The sequence below is a fragment of the Pristis pectinata genome, chromosome 5 (genome assembly GCF_009764475.1).
Source record: "Pristis pectinata isolate sPriPec2 chromosome 5, sPriPec2.1.pri, whole genome shotgun sequence".
In the NCBI taxonomy this organism is placed as follows: domain Eukaryota; kingdom Metazoa; phylum Chordata; class Chondrichthyes; order Rhinopristiformes; family Pristidae; genus Pristis; species Pristis pectinata.
The window spans coordinates 88,500,165-88,522,482 of NC_067409.1; the positions used below are offsets into that span (position 1 = coordinate 88,500,165).

Below are 22,318 nucleotides of genomic sequence, written 5' to 3' on the forward strand. Positions count from 1 at the left end.
AAAAATCATCTTGTCTCTGCCTCAAATGAGTGGCCCTTGTTTTTAAACAGTAGCCCCTTGTTCACGATTCTCTCACAAGAGGAAACATTCTGTCAAGACCTTCAGGATCTTATATATACCAATCAAGTCACCTCCCACTCTTCTAAACTCCAGTGGATATGCCCTAGCCTATCCAAACTTCCCTCATAGGACAACCTGCCCATTCCAGGTATCAGTCCAGTAAACCTTCTCTGAACTGAATTAATATCTTTCCTTACATAAGGAGACCAACACTGTACACAATATTTCAGGTATGATCTCAGTAATGGCCTAATTGAAGCATAACTCCCTATTTGTGTTTTCAGTGCCTCTCACAATAGGTTGCAAGTTTGAACCACTTAATTGAGTACTTAACCAGCAGAGAATCCAACGCAAAACCAAATTAATCCTGCACTGTACAAATTTCAAATTCTCTCTTCTTTCATGGAAACCTAAAATCAGCTTCTGGCCACCCTCTCCAAAGCACATAAAATATCGAGTCATAGAGCCATACAGCACAGAAATAGGCCCTTTAGACAACCATGTCTGTACTGATCATTCAAGCACACATTTACACTAATCCGACACTAATCCCATTTTATTCTCCCCATATTCTCATAAACATCCCCCCAGATTCTATCAAACACCTACACACTCGGGGCAATTTACAGTGTTCAATTAATCTACCAACCTGCATGATTTTGGGATGTGGGAGGAAACTGAAGCACCTTGGGGAAACCCACGAATTCATGGGGAGAACGGGCAAACTCCACACACAAACGGTGGAGGTCAGATGTTGAGCCTGGGTCCCTGGAGCTGTGAAGCAGCAACACTGCTAGCTGTGCCACTCAATATATGCTCATGGATAGGATGATGGAGCAATGTTAAATTACCAGACTGGTAATCCAGGGATTTGGACCAACAATCTAGAGTTCGGACATAAAATCCAACCAGGCTGCTGTGGAATTTAAATTCAGTTAATAATCTGGAATTGAGCAGAAAAGAAAAACAAAACACTGATTAATCTTAAAGGAGCCTTCATTGTATTGTACTGTGCTATAAACATGCTAAATGCGATAGACTCAGAACAGGTCTGGCAGCTCAGAACTTGGCATCCGTGGGGCACTGTGGACCAGCACAATCTGTAACCTCGTGGCATGACATGTCCTTCACTTCACCAGAATTACTTAGCCAGCAGGTGAACCGTGTTCAATGAGAAGTGTGGAGGGCATTCCAGGTGCAGCACCAGGCAGACCTTAAAATGTTGAGATGCCAGCCTTGTGAAACTTCAGTGCAAGACTACACTTGAGCTAAACAGCATGCAATAGACAGAGCCAAGCAATGTCACAACCAACAAAGCGGATCATAGCTCTTTAGTTATAGAACAGTACAGCACAGTAACAGGCTCTTCGGTCCATGATGCCTGTGCTGGACATGATACTAAATTAAACTAAATCTCTTCTGATTGCACATAATCCATATCCCTCTATTCCCTGCATATTCACACGTCTATCTAAAAGCCTCTTAAATGTTCCTGTTGTATCTGCTTCCACCATTCCCCCAGCAGCCTGTTCCAGACACCTACAACTCTCTGTGTGAAACACTTGCCCTGCACATTTTCTTTAAACTTTCTCCCTCTCACCTTAAATGCATGTCCTCTAGTATTTGACATTTCTACCCTGGGGAAAAGGATTCTGACTGTCTACCCTATCTGTGCCTCTCATAATTTTATAAACTTTTAGCAGGTCTCCCCTCAGCCTCTGATGCTCCAGTAAAAAAACACTTGAGTTTTTCTAATATCTCCTTATAACTAATACCCTCTAATCCAGGCAGCATCCTGGTAAACCTCGCCTGTATCCTTTCCAAAGCCTCCACATCCTTCCTGTAAAGAGATGACCAAAATTGCACAGAATACTCCAAGTGCAGCCTTATATAGCTGCAACATGACCTCCTGATTCTGATACTCAATGCCCTGACCAATCAAGTCAAGCGTGTCACATGCCCTCTTTACCACCCTATTAACTCGTGCAGCCACTTTCAGGGAGCTATGGACTTGGACCCCAAGATCCCTCTGTACATCAATGTTGTTAAGGTCCTGCCATTAACGGTATACTTTCGCCTTATATTTGACCTCCCAAAGTGTAACACCTCACACTTGCCTGGATTAAACTCCATCTGCCACCTCTCTGCCCATATTTGTAACTGATCTCTATTCTGCTGCATTATTTGACAGCCCTCTACACTGTCCACAACTCCACCAATCTTTGTTACATCTGCAACCTAACTAATTCACCCATCTGCGTTTTTATCCAAGTCATTTGTAAATATCATAAACAACAGAGGTCTCTGCACTGATCCCTGCAGAACACCACTGGTCACGGACCTCCAGCCAGAATAACATCCACCACTTCCCTCTGTCCTCTAAGGGAAGCCAATTCTGAAATCAAACTTCCAAGTCACCGTGGATCCCATGCATATTAATCTTCTGGATCAGCTTACCATGAAGGACCTTGTCAAATGCCTTACTAAAGTCCTACCATTTTTCATTGTGAATGGTGATAGATAATTAAACAACTACTGGAAGGAGAAGGTTACCAGAATATCCTCACACTTAATGATGTGAGGGTCAGCGCATGAGTGCTACAGAAAAGGCTGAAGCTGAAGTGTCAGCTGGAAGGGCAGAACAGATGATCTATCTTGGTGACACAAGACTACATATGCTGGAATCTGGAGCAAAAAACAAATGTCAACTGTCCACTTCCCTCTCCACCTGCTGCCTGACCCACTGAATTCCTCCAGCAGTTTGTTTTTGAGTCATTTTGACTTCTTGAGATCCCCAGCATCAGAAGCCAGTTTCCAGCCAATTCAATTCATTCCAATGGTTATGCCACTATTCCACATCCCATCTGTAGTACTGAAGACCTGTGCTCCAGAACTAGCTGCACCTCTAGCCAAGCTGTTCTAGTACATTACTACACTCTCATCTATCTGACAAGGTCCTGTTCACAAAAAGCAGGATGAATCCAATCAGACTAATTACAACCCAATTTGTCTACTCAGGAAGACGTAGCCAACAGTGCTACCAAGTGACACTTACTCACCAATAACCTCCTCACTGAGGCCTAGTTTGGGCTTAACCATAACCACTGGTCTCCAGACCACATCACAACCTTAATCCAAACATGGATCTAGGAGCTAAATTTCAGGGATGAGGCAAGGTTGAATGCCCTTGACATCAAGGCTGCATTTGATCCAGTGTGTGACATCAAGATGTCCTGGTAAAACTGCAATCAATGGGCATCAAAAGGGAAACACTCCAGTGGTTGGGCTTGTATCTCGTACAAGGGAAGGTGATTATGGTTGTTGGAGGTCATTGTAACAGACCCAAGACATCACTGCAGGAGTTCCTCAGGGCAATATCCAAGGCCCAACAATCTTCAACTGCTTCATTAATGACCTTCCTTCTACTACACGGTCAGAAATAAAGTTGTTAGTTGATGATTACACAATTCTATTTACAATTTCTCCATAAATGAAGCAGCTCATGCCTGCATCCAGCAAGACTCCAACAACATTCAGGCATGGATGGGTAAATGGCAAGGATGTCACCATGATAATGCTGGGCAATGATTATTTCCAACAAGGGAGAGTCTAGCCATCTACCCTTGTCATTCAATGGGATAACCATTGCCAGGTCCCACACCATCAATATTCTAGTAGTTGTCATTGACCAGAAACTCAACTGGAGGGATCAGTTAACTACCATGGCTACCAGAGCAGGTCAGAAGCTGGGTACCTGTGGTGAGTGATCCGCCTCCTGACAATCCAAGACCTTTGCACCATTGAAAAACACAAGTCAGAAGTGTGATGGATGCTCTCCATTTGCTTGGATGAGTGCAGCACCAAGAACTCTCAAGAAGCTCAACAGCATCCAGGACAAAGCAGCCTAATTGATTTGCAACCCACCACCAGCCACCCTGTACATTCATTCCCTCCACCATTTGGCCCAATGGCTGCAGTGAGTACCATTCATAAAATATACTGCAGTTACTTGCACAGGCACTTCCAACAGCACCTCCCAGATCCATGACTTCTTCCACCAAGAAGAACAAGGATGGTGTCGCATGGGAACATCACCCACCTGTAGGTTTCCTTCCAGGTCATGTACCACTCTGAGCTGAAAATATATCACCCGTCCTTCATTGCTGTTGGGTCTAAATCCTGGAACTCCCTGTCCAACAACTTTATGGACTACCTTCACCAGAAAGACTGCAGTGGTTCAAGAACACAGCTCACCAACACCTTCGCAAGGGCATTTAGGGATAAAGAATTAATTCTGTACTTGCCAGTGGTACCCAGATGCTTAATAGAAAAAAAAGGACAATTTGAGGAATACAAGAGTTTTTCTCATGGCCAATATTTATGCCCTAATCGATAACTTGAGGAACTTAGAATCTTGACGTTTATGTCATTTTGCTTTTGGGATTTTGCTGTGTGCTATATTTGCCTGAAGACAACTGTAACTACAGTTCATTCATTTTCACTTTTGTGGAGTACCCTGATATCCCCCGAGGAAGCAGAGTTATAACACAAAGATAGTTATTCTTCATTTTGGTCCATCTTGCTAAAATGCTTCATATGTGGGATTAACCTGTCCCCTATTGTCATCATGGTTAAAATGTAAGCTTTGGTAATGTATGAAGCTGCAGCAAACTTCATTTTGGCATACTTTGTGTTTGTGACTTCTTACAGCAATTTATTGTTCAATCCACTTCCAGTTCTTATCAGTTGGTAGAGCAGTAGCGACTAAATACTACTAAAGACCTGTCAGATGTAAACTGTGGTTGCTATGACAGGTTTCAAATGGGAAAGCAACCAAGGGCAAAGCTGATTGGTCATAACCCCATTTTGGGGTCAACTATTGTAGCCTTAGGGTACCTCTTCTATCTCATGCCGACATCCCTGTCTCCCTTCTTCAACCTTCAGTGTTGATCTGTTGAACTGTTTGGTTTCCTACCTAACCTACAGATTGGATAGATTGATACCTCCTTGGCTTCCAGACATAGAACATAGAATAGTACAGCACAATACAGTAATAGTACAGTACAGCCACGATGTTATGCCGACCTATATAAACACTCCTTGATCAATCTAATCCTTCCCTCCCGCCAGTCCATAACCCTCCATTTTTTTTTATATCCACATGCCTATCTAAGAGTCTTTTAAATTTCCCTGTTGTATCAGCCTCTACCACCACCCTCGGCAGTCTGCTTCAGGCACCCACCACTCTCTGCGTAAAAAACCTACCTCTGACATCTCCCCTAAATTTTCCTCCTCTGACCTTAAACTGATGTCTTCTGGTACTGACCATTGCCACCCTGGGGAATAGGTGCTGGCTGTCCACTCTTTGGGGTGATATGTTAAACCAGACCCCTGACTGCTCACTCAACATAGAACAATACAGCACAGTATGGACCCTTCAGCCCATAATTTTGTGCCGAACTATATGGCTAATGTAAGATAAGCAAATTAATCTAAAAGATCCCATAAGTGATTATCAGTTCCCTGGCCAATATTTGTTCTACAATCAACATCACTAAAAAAAAATTATATGATCAGCTTAGATTGTGTACCTGGACACTTCATGGCCAATTGACCAAATCTCCAGTCACCACACAAACTTTTCTATGTACTTTGATTCTATCTCTTTTCCCGGTCACTGTACGAGGTGAAGCTAAATCTTGGCATGCTAATTGAAACTGATTGGGCTTTTGACCTTATATCTGCAATGTCAGTAACTCCGCCTATATTTGGCAATGTAACATCAACCTCAGCTTATTGGCTGTTGAAGCCATCATTCACCCAGACTCGATAATTTCAGTGTTTTTCTGTTTGTCTTTCACCACTTCATGAATTTGAGTTTGTTCAGAACTCTGCTGCCTACATTCAAGTTCATACCAAGCCCCGTCTACCCCTTGCTGGGGTGCTTTCTGACCTACATTGATTCCCAGTTAAAGATCACGTCAATGTTAAAATTCTCATTCTTGGGTTCAGGTCACTACATGGCCGTTCCCTCCCTGCAATCTGTGCTCTTGCATTTCTGGACTCTGGCACGCCCTTCACTTCCATTGCTCCACATTGGTGGCTGTACTTTCAGCTTTTTGGCCCAAAGCTCTGGAATTTCCTCCCTGAACTTTCCAGCTCTTAAAAAGCTTCTTAAAACCCCTCTCTCTGACCAATTTTGATCACTTGTCCTCCTATCTTTTTATGTCGTTTGATGTCAAATTTTGTAAAATAAAATCCTGTGAAGAGGCTTGTGAGGTTTTACAACATTAGCGACTGTTGTAAATGCAAGTTACTGAATATCTTCTTGTTTTTTTTAAAAGTGTAACGTGGAATGCAGCCAAGTTTCCCTGCAAGCATCCCCTCTTGTTTGGCTGAAGTAGGCTGTGATTCCTATTGTGTGTCAGGGATGAGATTCAGCTTCCTGCTGGGCAAGGTTGCATTGAGTGCTTAAAAACTTTGAGAATAAGGGGAGGAAGTTACATCAGTATGCATAATGAGAGAGCACAGGAGTGCTGGGGTTGGTTCATCAAACTCTCAGTCTTATAGTTTCCTCTCAGCACAGTTCAACAGCAATCCTTGAGGATCAGTTGTTGTTCTCTTTAATAGGGGGTGTTTATGTTCTGGTGGGTGGAAAACGTTGCTTTAAAAAGAGAGAAACTAGGGGAATGACAGGACATTTTTGCAAATGGAAATGAGAAGGATACTGGAAAAGAGCATGCTGTGGATTTTATGTTATTTGGCTTTAGGTGCTGTACCTGTTTAACATGACTCACAGATCGTCAGCATCAAAGACTAGAACTGATAACCATTTGAGCATAAAGGTATGTGAAATAATAATATGATAAAGGCAAGTGAAAGTAAACTTGAAAGTAAAACTACAAGAGTTTGCTATTATTAGCAATCTCAGCTGCAGGCGATAAAGTGAGATAAGTTGTTAATTTTGCTTGGTATTTATTGCTTTCTGACAATGCACAGGGTTGGTATTTATAATGCTGAAGTAGCCTTCAGTGAAAGGAGCAAAATTAAAAATTACACTTTTTAATCAATGTTGTTGATCTCATAACTTCTATACTTTTTTAAGTATTGCTTGGTTCTCGTTTGTACTGACTCATGGTATATAAAATACACATCCGTTACAGTCTTGTGAGTAGAATGGTCAGATGCATCATTTGCTGATTTAATGAAACACGTTTCAAGATGATGTTTATTATTTGTAAGGTTTTTTGAAAAGATGTTTTAAAAACTTTGAAATATATAATTTTGATTCTTTCTGTACTTCGGAATGAAGTGCAGCAAGAGTTAAGGTCAGTTGTGAATTTCTGAGTAATTGGGCAGTTTTAAGCAAGGAATGGCAGTGTTTGTATTTGGCAGTGAAATGGTTTTCCCCAGCGAATTGTGACCGGAGAGTTGTACTGAAAGAATCCCCAGAGCACTCAGGACTAACTCCTCCACACGAATTAACTTAAAGTAAAACAAACTAAAGCTCACATGTCAGCCAGAGTAGGGCAGTAATTAAAATATATTTGGGCAGAAATAGCCATAAAGTAGGAGTTGATTCAAAGACAAAAATATATGGGCTTGCAGATTTGTCTTTTGTCTATATATTTAACCTACTCACTGAAGTCTGTAAATTATGAACTGTGCAGTCACTTCTGTGCTGGCTGTATTTTACTTTTGATTCTTGGGGATCCGGCATCAACAGCTAATTCTCTTGCTGTTAATGTGACAACTTCTTGTAATTATATAGTACCTTTTAATGCAGTAAAGTGCCCCATGCTACTTCAGGTGAGAGTTATCAAACTAAAGTTGGTACTGAGCCACATAATGAGCTATAAGCTTCAGTAGGCAAAAGTGCATTCAACCAAGAAGGTTTTAAGAAGTGTTTTTAAAGTGAAAATAGATCCGGAGGGCTTTAGAGGGAGATTGCAGAACTAAGGGTGTTAGTAGTTAAAGGCAAGGCTGCCGTTGCTGGGCAAAGAAAGTCTGAATGCACAAGTAGCAGAGTTGCTAGAGCATTGGGAGGTGGCTGTTGGAGTTTACAGAGACAGAAGGGACAAGGTTGTGGAAGGACTTGAACAGGAAAGTGAGAATTTTAAGATCATTCATTTACTGGGTTGGGATCCTATAAAGATAAGTAACCATGTGTTTGATGGGTACATGTGGGTTTTTACGAGGTGACAAGTAGGCAGCAGATCTATTGAAAAGCCCTGTTCGTAGAAGGTGATACCACGGCCATGAGTGGTACCTTGGAATAGTCACGTTTGCAGTGCATTGCATCTATTTCATCCCTCTGGTAGATCTAGCTTTTCATGGGTGTTCCAGTCCACTACTGGAATAAAGCAGTAAAAACTAGACTTGTAAATTGTAGGAACTGCTACCTGAATGTTCCTCATGGCAGGAGGCTGTTACATCTTAACTGGAAGGGGCCATTACTTTAGTTACATAGGTGCTGGGTAATGCCAATCCTCAAGTTTGTTGTAAAGGTATGGGAAAAGAATATTCAGCATCTTGAGCTTGTAATGTAGACAAATGAGAAAACCATTCAGTCCCAGGACTATTGCAAAGATATAGTAAGAGATTATTTGGTTCCTCCAGCTTGTCATGGGCACAGAAGGAAATGTTGCCATACTAGTCTAATATATAGGCACTAGAGGAGACAATTTAGTTGCTCAGGTTTGATACATAGAAAGGGAAGTGGGGCATTCATCTCATTTATGTTACATAGGTGTACAAGTAAGCTGTTTGGTTCTTTTCAACCTCTTACAATCAATGATAGATACAAAATGAACAATTTAGGCTGTTGATTTATCTAAGAGCATGTACAAGAAGAAAATCCTCACCCCTCTGGAGAAGACCATTTACCCCTTTCAGGCATAGACATAGTGTTGCATAGGCATTATCTGGGAACAAGGGGAACCATTTTGTCCTCCAGTTTCAGGAGACCATTTAGTTCATCAAGTCTGATACAATGTAAAAGAGAGATCATTCAGTCCCTTAATCCAGAGCACAGAGATCTCAGTGATCTCAATTAAGCCATGAATGATTTATACCTCACCTCTATTTCACTACTTTTCATAAATCCAACTAAGTACAGGCAATAAGTGCTGAGCTTGGCAGTGCTGAAGGGTGCTTCTTGTCTTTTGGTTTATTTTGCTTTGTTTTTATGGTTTTATTTGGAGATTTCATTTTTTAACCTGACTAATTCTGCACATTGTTGCTGCCAATTCATTTCACAGCTTTTTTCAATGACAGTTAAAGTCTACCTATTTGTGCATGTTTATTCATTTTTGGTTGCAGTTAAGTGTCTGTTTCTGGCTACTGGAAATTGCCTGGACGAGATCTGCATTGGCCCACCATGGGAGATCCAGGGGGAGTAAAATGCTGTCTATTACTCTGGACTCAGGTCTTAGCTCATTTAGTTCAAGTTGTTGTCAGGTGTGGCAGAATGGCAAATACAGGAAAAAAATACTAACTTTTCCCTGGCAAGAATTCTCTCTTTTCACAGACACCATGGCGTTTAGTGGATGGCTAAGAGTTTGTAATCAAGGTTGGATGTTTGCAGATTACAAACTGTTCAAGATTTGAGCCCTCTGATTTTGATGCCCTTTTTCTCAGATGTGTTTTACACATAGTGTTTACTGTGTTGAACCCAGTATGTTTGGATAAGGTTCAATTGATGACACAAGCTGTAGCAGACTCGATTTGATGTAAATGATCTCTTTGAAGTCTGTCTTCCCTCCTGACCAAATTTTCAACACAGGAATGCTACAGCATTGTTCCACATTCTTTGGCTCAACAGACTGAGTTTCTTCAAATTGCTGTTTGGTAAGGTGTTTTAAATTTGACACTTGTTTAATTTGTATTAAAACCTGTGGTGCTTGTGGGTTCCTTTTATGTTGCTGCTTAAATAAGCAAATAGACAGAGGCAAATCTAGAAAACAGAACATCCTTTATTGAGGCAATAACTCTCAACTAAATAGGAATGTCTAAGCACCACAATGTCTCAGAGTTGTACCATGTGATACAAATGAGTTCTTAAGGGTACCCTACACATACATAAACAAAGATTCAAAAACTTTCAATTTTGTCACTGGGATCTGCAAGCTAAATAGAACAATGGGTGTGTGAGAAGCAGTCTCTTGGAGCAACGTAAAATACCTTTTAAAAGTAAACTTGTAATTGTAATCTGGGAGTGGTTAAACATCTAGGTTAAGAGAAAGGATTTAACCAGGGAGTTAGCTTATATGCATTGCACATGAAGACTGAGCTACACAAACAAGCAGCAAGTGTAAGATTGATATGTAATCAAGTTTGATTTATCTGATTAAAAGGAAATTGTTTATGAAAGAGATGCATTTTTTAAAAAATCTCTTATGGATGGTAAATCAAGAGAATGAGACAGTCCACTTTCAGCAACTATGGGAATTGCAAAATAGGGAGCTTGGTAAAAGTTTGAGAACAGCCTAATTGCTTTAAGGCAAAGAAAGAGATAAAAATCACTGCTTCCAGTGGATGTGTAATGGGTCACACACATAAGACAGGGTGGCCTAATTGTTTGACACCCTGTGGAGGTGAACTTGTTCATACCATCTGCTTTCTCACATCCAGAAAGCTTGAATTATCTTTTCTGCAATTATTTCTCTCAATATGTTAAAGCAGCTGTACAGTGTGATACAAGCAGTGTCTCAATCACTGAGTGGGATGCTTGGCTGCCAATCTTCCTGTTATTGCCTGAAAAACAACTTGAGTGATAGTGGAACATTTGGTGAGGACTTTGACTGACATCTGTCCCCCTGAATTGGCTGGCCTTTCCTTGAGCACTTAGAGACCTGTTGAGGGAAACTGATATCAGCGGTCAAGGGAAGAACATGTGAGATGGACACAATGTGAACTCGTTGCATTTCTCTGAGAGCTGAAGTGTGTCAGTCCTTCCCCAACAGTTTTTGGCTGTTTAATTTTCTACTTCAGAGTAAATTAAAAAAAATCACTCAAAGTGTGACTCAGCATTCAAACTTGCAGTCTGTTCCCAAATCAACAGCAGAGTCTTGATTACCTTTTTCACCATCACAATTGTGACTGCACGGTACAGAAGGTCTGGTCTTTGTTGCAATGTTGTTTGCATTCAGACCAAGTAGAATAAGTTCATGACTAAAAACTGAGCTGATGCAGGGCAAGGTTAAGAAGCATTTTTTACAACAGCTAGTGAAAACGTGGAAACGTCCTTCAATCAAAAGCTGTTCAGGTTAGGAATCAACTGAAATTCCAAATTAATGGATTTTTGTTGGATAAGATTATTTGTAATGCAACTAAAATGAGTAGAAATAGTTAAGATGAAGATTGGCCGTGATCAAATTAAATGGAGTACAGATCTCAGTGGCTGACAGGCATTTCACATTCTTAAACTGATATCATTGTTGTAATGGAGAAAATACTGCAGAAAGTACATTACTTTGCATAATAACTCATAACATGAATTATTAATGCTATTCCTTCTACAAAAGGCAAAAAACATTTCATGAGGTCCACTCTTACACTCAATATGATTCTTAAATGATAAATATTTTAGCAAAAGTAATTTTCAATGAATTATATTTGTTTTCAGTTGCACTGATTTAATCCTTATGGACTGTTTCTATATTTAGCAATCTATAAACTGCAATATAGGACTTTTCTATAATAAGGAAAAAATTGTATTTAAATAGCATCTGGTTGATGGGGAACACTCATCCTTAATAGCTACCTTGGGATTGTAGCTGTCAATTAGAAAATTTATATGCAGCAAGATCCCACAAATATAGTGCCAAAAGGACTATACAAAAGAGTGAGCCAGTTCAGTGATGGATGGTAACTTAGAAGATTCTCAGAGAAAGTCACATTATAGCAGTTTTTGCCATTAAACAGATTGAAGGATTGGGGGCTGGGGTCAGACGATTGGGTCCTTGGAAACGAGTAGATTCATGTCCAGTAATCAGAGCCTGGGGGTTGGGAGGAATCAATGGCTGAGAGGTGGGTTGCCCAAGTGTTCTGAGTTTGGGAAAACTATGTGCGTAGCGACAGAGGAGGTGGGAGTTGTGGATTCTGTTTCCTTGCAACTTGCTCAGGGAGGCTATCATTAAATTACACTGATGAATAGAAAGCAATGTTGTCAAAATGTTATTGTTAGGCACATTTGGAACACCAGGCACACCTCAGAACAATATGACTTAGTTCTCCCAACAGTGAGCGCTGTGGGTGAAATGGCTTCATCAGGTGCTCATCTGATGCAGAAACTATACTTTCAGCACAAGAATGATGTACAATCAAAAGAAATTAGTTGTGTTTCCAAAGTCGTGTGATTTGACAGGAAAATATCCATGGTCACATTCTATGTAAGTCAAAAAAACTGCAGACGCTGGAAATGTGAAGTAGAAACAGAAAATGCTGGAAACGCTCAGGTCAGGCAGCATCTGTCTAAAAAGAAAGTGGTGTTACAACCAAGTTACCAAGCTATGAAGTACCAATTTAACACCAGTGAGACAAAAGTCCAGCTTGCTTCTGAAAGCTGCTTTATCATGGCTATATCCCTGAGGTGTGAACACTGTCTTTGGAGGAAAAATAATATTTGTGTCATTTACTTACAGTATATCTCGCTACTGACAAGGGAGGAAGCCACTACTGCCTGGAGAGTGTCAAATGTTTAGGCTGTGCATGTTTACACTGGCTGTTAATGTGGCCCATTAAAAGTATCTGCAAACTGCCTGTCACTATATCCCAACAAGTTCAATCTTGCAAAGCATTACGATGAATGTAAACAGTTGAACATGAACCCCCTTGGTCAGAAGCTATTGTATTTTCTTTGAGGAGGGCCTTGCAAATTCATTTTATCAATACTGGATTGAGTGCTCTGAAAGAAAACCATCATTACCTGTCAGAAACCAAGCTGGCAGCAAATTATTCAAGTCTTGCCTTTAGGATATTTGGGTCTCCATGCCCAAGATAAGAAATAGAAATGCCTGGTGGATTTTGAATTACCTGAGGGTGTTAATAGATTGACTGTTTTATGCTGAGTGTGAGCAGCTCATAAAACTCTGGTTGCAGTGAGGGCTAATTGGGTGTAATGAAAAGGAGATTAGTGGACCTTAATCACCGCAGCAGCAACTTGCCTTTATGCAGGAGTATCCTTATTGCAGAGCATTGCGGGCCACCATACTGTGGTACGACAAAAATTTGATAGGAGAAACGTAAGATCAAGATTAGAAAAATCCAACAATTCTGGGTAATAGTTTTCAATTGCGATGCTGTGATCAGGTAACTATTACCTTTTACATCGTCTCCTGATAGTGACTCTTTTGTCTCACATTATCCTTCTCTGAGAAACACACTCTCTGCATTTACTGAAAAACAGCTCTTCATGATCCTGTTGTTCAACAAGCCTCTTTCAGCTGTTGTTCTTTTCTGCAGTGACTGGAGAAGACCAGCTGGTGGAAACAGCTGTGGTTCAGTGGTCTGCACAGGCAAGCTGACAGGACCAAGAAATTGTGCCTTCCAAAGTCACCTCTGAAATTGGATCACAGATCCCCCAAGAGAGAACAAAAATCATATGACGTAGTGTGCTGCATTTATATCAAGGTCAGGAAGGTGGAATAAAAGCAGAAACCGTGGAGATATTCAGAAGGCCAGACAACATTTATGGAGAGAAACGGATATTGTTTCGGATCAATGGCCTTTCCACAGGTTAAAGGTTATCAATGTGGAATGTTAACTGTTTCTCTCTCCACAGATATTGCCTGCCTTGCTGACTATCTCCAACATGTGTATCTGTTTCAGATTTCTAGCATATGCAGAATTTTTTCTCTTTTTGGGGACAATGAGGTGTTTTTCTGATGAAAACTTTCAAAATAGTTGGAACCTTACCAAATAAAAACTTTATTGACAGTCATCAATTCCTGTGTAAGTTTCACATTATTCTTGTAAAAAATAAAATTATAGCACAATGGGGCAAAGACCCTTCTATTATATAGGATCCGGTATGTGTTTCTATAAGCCAGCTGTAAAAACAACACTTATCTCTCCTGAGCTATACCTTGTGGCAAGTGAAGAAAAATAACTTGCATTTTTGTAGCATCTTTTATGACCACAGAATGTCCCAAAGCACTACAGCCAATGAAATACAGTCACTGACGTAATGGAGAGAAAATGACAGCCAGATTGAACACAACAAAGCCCTCAAAACTTCAGAATGATAATAACTAGATAACCTGTTCTGGTGGTGTTGATTGAGGAATAAATATTAGCCAAGACACTCGCATGCTATTATTTGAATAGTATCAGGGATTGTTATGACACTTGAGGGAAGTTGGGAACTGGATGAGACCTCATCTGAAATATGGTTTGTTGATCTGTGTCCTCAGTAACAGTTGAGGCTTCATTTGTAATATTTGTGTGTGTGTGTGTGTGTGTGTGTATGTGTGCGTGCACAATACTTGATTTAACTGTGGATAGGACAGAGAATATTGAGAGAGCTGCTGGAAAGCATTGTTCATTCATCTCACAAAGTACACTATACATGTGCATAAAGCATTAATACGCATCATGTATTTGCATACACAACATCACTCAGGAGTGGCTTCCAATGAAGTTGACTCAAGCTTCCTCTCTTACATGACCTGACCTGCAAAGTGAAATTGTATTTTATTTTGTTATCCCTTTTTCTTGTTCCCACTACCCTACAAAAATTTTGCTTTACTTTCATCTGATTAATTCTCCTTTAAACCTCTGCTTGCAAAATAATTACTACACGATTAACCTTTTATTCACACTCTCTTTCTGTACCTGTGGCCATCTGTGGCAAAACAATAGAACAATAAAGTATGCGTTCTGTAAGTTGAATTAATAGACTGCAAAATCAATTAAATGACCAGGTGGGAGAACAGCTTTTAAGTTCTGTTGTCATTATGGGAAAAAAAATGACCTAAAATGATTTCAAGTGCTTTATATAACAGCAATTTGGGATGAATTATTTCATGTCTTCATGCAGTCTCATTTACCTGGCAAATCCATTCTATAAGGTAAAGTGTTAGCCTCAAGACTCCTCATTTTTGTTATTAATATTCCCTTTAATTTTACACAAAGGACCAAACTCCACGTGGATAGGATAGCAAAAACTTCAGGTATTGGAAGTCTGAAATAATAAAAGCAGAAACTGCTGGAATTACCTTGTGGACCAGGCAGCACTTGTGGAGGGAGAAACCAAGTTAATGCCTCAGGTCAATGATCCGCAGATGCAGCCTGAGCTGTTGCATATTTCCTGCATTGTATTTTTATAACACACTGATAGGATCTTTAGAAATAGTGAGGTATTTGATACCAAAAAAAATTGGCCAACAATACTTTTGTTTCATAGAATCCTGTGAATTTTTAGCAATAACACAGTATCTTTAAGCTTTTTAATATTTGCTAAAGCCACCTGCAAAGATTACAAGTTAAATCCAGGCATCAATTGCATTGCGAATAATTCACTGTCCTTTCATCGTTGGGCTCCAGTTCAAAGTCAGTCCAGATAGATCTTCTTCTCTCAGCAAGCTGTATGTTGCTTAAATGAGGTGTGGAAGCCTTACTATCTTTTCAGTGTAAAATCCAATGGGTTTGGTACATTTGGCACCAATTGTTATCTGGTTCAGGTTACAGGGTTGGTTGCTACAGGAAATTGAAGTGCCATACTGATAGGGTAAAGGCAGGCTTGGTGTTAAATCTTGCAATAATGACAGTAAACAGAATTACCTAAGACTGATCAAGTCCAAATGCCAATAGGAACAGGACCCAAGTGTCCCTTAGGAGCAGTAATGTGATTGAAGAGAGGATGTGGCAATCCTTAAATTATGCAAAAGTAGCCATAACCACCAAGCCTCAGCACAACCACAGTGCAGAACAGCTCAGTAAAAAAAGAGACAATTAACAGTCGGTGAGACACATTGAACAAATGGCATTTACAGGAACCTTGACAACAACCGGCTGATGAGGATACTGAAGAGATGCTCCTCTGAGGTTAGAACTTCTAGCATACCATTGATGTAGAGGAAGTTTTTGGCTCCAGTCAGACAATGACCTATGTTCCAATCAGATTAGGGAATATTTGGTGATTGAAGTTGGGATTGGGTATCCCAAGTGTGAAAGTGCTGCAGTCCTTGAATTGGTATCTGTTATCTTGAAATACCAAAGGACATAAAAATAAATAGGATGTGTCATGAGGGAATAACTAATTCCCATAACAAATAGTATCCTGGCAATCTTAGAAAATATTTGCTGCATTTTGTTTACAGCCCAGAAACCATACCCTTTTCCAGAAAATTCCTGTAAAATCAGTAACCTGGTATGGTTCTTAATTTTACATGGGCTGATGGCTGCAGTACATAGTTCAGTAACAGAAGAATAATGACTTAGCAACTGACAGAAGTATCTGGCAGAAGAAACATTTGATCTAGTATATGGACTGTATTAAACATCAAACATGGAATGTTTGATATAAAAGAATATCCCATGGCACTTTGCAGAGCAAAGAGGCTTTTAAAATTTGGGAAGTTGGGGGAATAATAGAAAGAAATCAAGGCACAGAAGTGGGAATATGTTGTACCTGACATGAAACTAGCTTGTAATGACATTCCACTAACAATCTTAAGCTTGCACAGCAAATCCAAAGTTTTCTGGGATGAGGTGGCTCAAGTCATTATCCAAAATAGTGAGTGAACAAAATGCCACGATCTGCATCATCAGATGTCACAGTTTTGGGTTCACCAAGTGAAACATCTAAATTGACACAAGTGGAATATCTAAATTGACACGTTGTTGTTCAGTGTGTGTGTGCATGGTTCTCTTTCTTTTTAGAGTGACGTGTGCATTTTGCAATATACTTAAATGATTTCAAATTGTTTTGGGATACCCTGAGATCATTAGAGAAGCCTTGTAAATGCAAGTATTTGGTTTTAATTTATCCCACTTTGTGCTTAAATTTATACATATCAGATGCAGCTTGAAGAAGCAGTGCCTATAACTTGATGTTGAGCATTGTTTAATCCTTGGGCTTTGCTCTCTCTGCTGTTATATGTAGTGTGCATAGTGTGCTGTGTATGTTGTGAATGTATGGCTTCCTCTAACTGCTGGCATTTTCATTAATTTATATGAAAATACCACAGTGATAAGAATTGATTGCCCTCGCAAGCACTTTTCAGTCTGCCGGAGGTCTTGTTAAAGATTGTGAAGTTCACTTGGTCATTGTTATGCCAGCACAAATAGACATCCTGGAAGAAATACACTGTTATGCAATGGGTAAGTGCTTCTGTTTTACATTCTCTGGCAGTACTTTCCAACATGATGATACAATGGAATATTTTGATCTAATTGTATGGAGCTCTGGTGAAACCACACTTGGAATATTATGAACAGATTTGGTGTCCTTGCCTGAGAGGATATGCATGTGATAGAGGAAATGTAGTGAAGGTTTATTGGCTTGATTCCTGGAATGGTGCTTTTGTCCTAAGAGATTAGGCAGATTCCACTTACACTGTCTTGAACTTTTTGAGGTGTTCTCATTAAGAACATATAAAATTCATAAGGGCTTGACGTTGAAGATGTTTGTTGGTTTTCCCTGGCTGGGATGTCTAGAACATGTGATTGTAGTCTCATAAAAGGGGGGCAGAGGTGAGAAGTAAATTCTTCACCTCGAGGAAAATGACAAATTCTCCAGCTGGATTGAAATGACTCTTTGGAATTCTCTACCCAAAAACCTTATGAAGGTTTAGATATTGAGTCCACTTGCCAAGTTAGATTGGAATGGATATCAAACTCATAGGTGCAAATACCAATAATTAGCCAAGTGCCAATAATTACTAAGTGCCATCCTGAGGCAGTGTGTCCATGAGCGGGTCTGAAGTTAGCTGACCTGTAGTATTAAGAATTTTTATAAATAACCAGAGATTTCAGGTCAAATCCTAGAGAGTTCTCAGGCATGAACTGAAGCAGTGGGCACTGTGATATTCCATCTCAGCAGCTCCTGTCAGAGAGGAGGTACAAGGGATAAAAATAAAAATAATTTCTAGCATCACCACCTTCCCATTTCTATCTTCCCCCAAGCCCCCATCGTTCCTCATGTGTCTTTTTAGTTCCCTGTTTCTAGTTATCCACAACTATTTCTGGGACAGCCTGTGTTTCTTTGCAGCAATTGTGTTGTAATGCAAGCTGAACCTTCAACTAGAAAGCTACTAATTGAATGCACCCAGACAGTAATATGATAGTGGCACCTTTACTTATACCCAATTGCATGTTTTATTAATATATTCCCACCATTTGAGCCAGATTTTTTACTTTTAGCATCAATAATAATTCACTGAAAGAGTCAGTATTAACATTATTATTAGTCTTTGTGTTCATATCCTTCCAAAGCCTTGTCCTCTCTATCGCTGGAACTTCCCACAAACTTTTAAGACCACTGCGTTTCCTTGGGGTCTCTTCTTCATGATGCTTTCACTCTATCATTTACAATTATATTATATTCTGACCAAACCTCACTGCCTCTTTAAGCAACAGCTCAAGACAACTCTTTGACCTGAAGATTGCTCTGCTGTTGGAGGTGCTGTCTCTCATTTAAGACATTAAATCAAAGCCCCATCTCTGAAGTGGATCCTGTGGTCTCAATTCAAAGAATAGAGCAGTTATCTCTGGTTATAATCTCATAGCTGTTTTCATGATGTAAACAGAAAATGCTGGAAACACTCAGCAGGTCAGGCAGCATTTGTGGAAGGAGAAAAGTCAGAACTGAGCTTTCTCATCAGCAACTTTTGTGAGCTTACTTTGCGGAAATTAGCTACCATGTTTCTTATAGTATGAGGATAACTATACTTCCCTGACTGTAAATATTTTTGGGACATTATGAAAGGAACATGAATAAATAGAAGCAAGTCTTCCGAGTCTGGGCAAATATCTTGAGATCTCTGTGGCTTAGTGCTAAATTTTGTGGCATGGCACTACTTTGAAGCATTTATGTTGAAGGTGATCTGTGAATCTGCAATACAATTGGAAAAACAAGGCTTACATGACAAATATTGCTTGCAGATCCAATGAGTGTCGTTCCCTGTGCTCAAATTTAATATATACTTCTGAGAGGTCAGATGAACCTTAGATTAACATCTCTCTGGTAAAATGATTATGCAGGGTTCCTTCAATATAGAACTGGTGGTGTGATTAAGGCTCCTGAATGGGAGTAGAAACCACAACCTTAAGACCTGAGGCAGACTGACACTTGTGTTAAGGTATTAAGTAGGCCGTACAGATCAGGCTTTTGGGCCATTTTTATTTGTCTGATGTGGGCCAATATTCTCTCCAGAACAGCAATGTGCAATTGAAGGGGACTTTGTACAGCATCTTACAGAAGGTACTGCATCATTTTTGAGTCAACTGGCTTTTCAAAAATGATAATGGCAATGGTTCAGCAGCTTTAATCACAAAGGAAACTTGCTTTTGTTAATCATCAGTCATTTTAGAACGGACCAAGGTGGATGCATGGTCCATTGGTCAGACGTGAAACATGTTAGTGGGCATACAGTATTAATGCACACTCAGTAAGCAGTCCAAGAGCACCTGCTGGCACATGTTGTTCTGAAAACCATTTGATCTCACAGGTGTGCTGCCAACTGATTCTTTAAGTTGTTGTGTTTCAACTTGTAAATCAGTATTACTGCATTGAGACATGAGATAGTTTAGGGATGAGATAAGGTAGATCTTAACACCTGGTTGTTCAATTTCACCATCTGGGAATGTTTAGTGACTGCAAAGGTGATGTTACTTCTAAATTTTTAGTTGATGACATTGTGAAAAATAGTCTGCAGCATAATACTTCTCAACCTAATTCAGTAAGGGGAGCCATATAATCACTAACTTAAAGCCAGCAAGGAGTGGATGAGAAAATCTCATCTCATCCTCAGTGAGTTGTTATAATCTGGAATGCACTGCCTGAAATGTGATAGAAGTAAATTCAATAGTAACTTTCAGATATGCAAAGGAAACACTTACAGGACGAAAGCGAAAGAGCAAGGAGAGTGGGATGAATTGGATGGCTATTTCAAACAGCGAGCATTAACAGGGTGGGTTGATTTTCCTCCTTTCAGATTTGATGTTGCATGTTGACAAATGTGTTTTGAGTTCATTGTAAGCCTCCAAGGCCCTTATGCACTTGTGATCAGTTATAACCATTTCTGGAGATTTTATGGAAGTGTTGACCTCGAGAGCTGTTGTGTTACATACTTGAAAACCAAACTGAATTTGAGAACTTAATTGGGTCACTGAAAGCCAGCTGAAAAAACCCAGAGTTTGAGACCAAGACAGATCATACTCCGGTTATGCTTTACAAAAAAATCAGATGAAGCTTGCATTTTTTTAATATCTTGCTGGAGAATAACAAAGGTATTGAGTTTCTACACCAGTTTAACTGGGACCACATACAATGCAAAGCACTAGCTTGAGAGATAAATTAAGGTCCAGGACTCGAGGGTGGGGAGACGGAGGGAGCTCCCTTGTTTTTCTTGAATGTTCTGATGGGATCTAGCTCATTACTTGGGAGGTGAGATGGAGCTTCGATTAACATATTCATCCAAAGGAGAATACCTTCTCAGTACTGTACTGATCAGTCAGTTTAAGTTATGTGCTCAAACACTGAAATTAAACTTTGCCTTCAGGCTTGAAGTAAGAATCTGGTCGTCTGAGCCAAAGCAATCCTAATGTTAATTTTTTTTCAGTTTGTAGAAAATATGCAGATTTGCTGCCAAAAGTGACATTTACTTCACCTCCATGGTTGCCTTTGAATTGAATAGCCTGCTAGATCATTTCAGGCGACTCTTAAGAATCAACTACATTGGTGGTCATGTACAGGTCAGACCAGGTAAGGATGGAAGATTTCCTTTCCTGAAGGACATTTATGAACCCGAGGGGTTTTTGTGACAATCTGATTTCATGATCACAACTACCAGTTTTTTATTCCAAATGTAATCACTTCAATTATAAGTTCAACTTCAAATGGTTCACGGAAAACTTATTACACCACTGTGCAATATCTTAGAGTGAATTAACATTGTGTTGGGGTATTAGTAGGAATAATATCCAAAAGTTCAGTAAATCTGCCAGTTTGGCACCGCTAACAAATCCAGGTTTTCTGAGTATGCCTTTTAAATGCAATCATTTTAAGATAAGTTTTCTCAGCTCAGTGATTGAAAATGGAGAGTTTGTTTCCTTAAAGTCTGCATAGCAATGTACTTTGCACTGGTTCAAACCACTTCAAACCCATTATTGATTATATATTAAATGATTACCTGTAAAGTCATCAACCAGAAATGTTAATTCTATTTGTTTCTCCACAGATGCTGCCTGACTTTCTAAGTATTTCCAGCATTTGCTGTTTATGTTTGAGCTTTACTGCATTCTCAATACTTGACCTTGTTAACCTGACATATGTCCAATTCAAAGGAACTGTTCTGATACTCAGATAATTGCATCCACAGGGAACTTCCCAATGCTTTTTTGTTATCACTGCTGAGTAATATCATAGCATTACCACTAAGTAATGTGTACAAAATATTTGCCCCCACCATCCCCACCCAGTCCCCCCAGGTCTTTCTGGCAAGTGTTTCACTGTAAAACGTGCAATCAACAGATGAATGAGGGACATTCAAAATGAAAAGTGCGTGGCTACCACCTCTTGAATCTAGGTTTGTGGAGCTGCCTGAGGGATTCAGCCTCCTCTCAGCTGTGTTTTAGGCAACAGCCTCTTTTGTAAAAGAGCACTTGGTCCAAAAGCTTGAATTACAAGAAACAAAATTAGGCAAGTTGATGGCACGAGATACATGACTGCAAAGTTCACTTATTTGGTGCATTGCAGCACATTGGCACTTTTACAATGATGCAGATGGAATAAAATTCAAACTGCACATTAACAGGTCAAACAACTTGATAAATTACATAATGGATAATATATTTTGTGCCTTGTGTGATGACATATCATTAGTGTAATTAGATTTCAAATAAAGTGGAGGCTCTAACCACAAGGGACAATCCCAGATGTTTGCGGTGTTAGAGACCAATAGTTACCATTAGTTTTATTTTTGTATGAGAATTGTTCATGACTTCGGATGAATGGCAAACTCCCTTTTGTTTTGCAACTATCTATCCAATTGATTTTGTGAATGACACTGTGAAATGTTCCAATAGAAACAAC

At 39.7% G+C, this 22,318-nt stretch overlaps 1 protein-coding gene across 1 annotated transcript in view; it reads left to right on the forward strand.

The window, feature by feature from the left end:
• The first annotated feature begins 6,651 nt into the window (after positions 1-6,651).
• Positions 6,652-22,318, forward strand: part of zgc:158766 (uncharacterized protein LOC100009641 homolog) — a 131,799-nt gene continuing 116,132 nt past the window's right edge. Inside the window, 1 exon segment of the mRNA XM_052016913.1 lies at positions 6,652-6,905. Within this exon segment, the coding sequence (XP_051872873.1) occupies positions 6,849-6,905 (57 nt within the window). The 5' untranslated portion in view covers positions 6,652-6,848.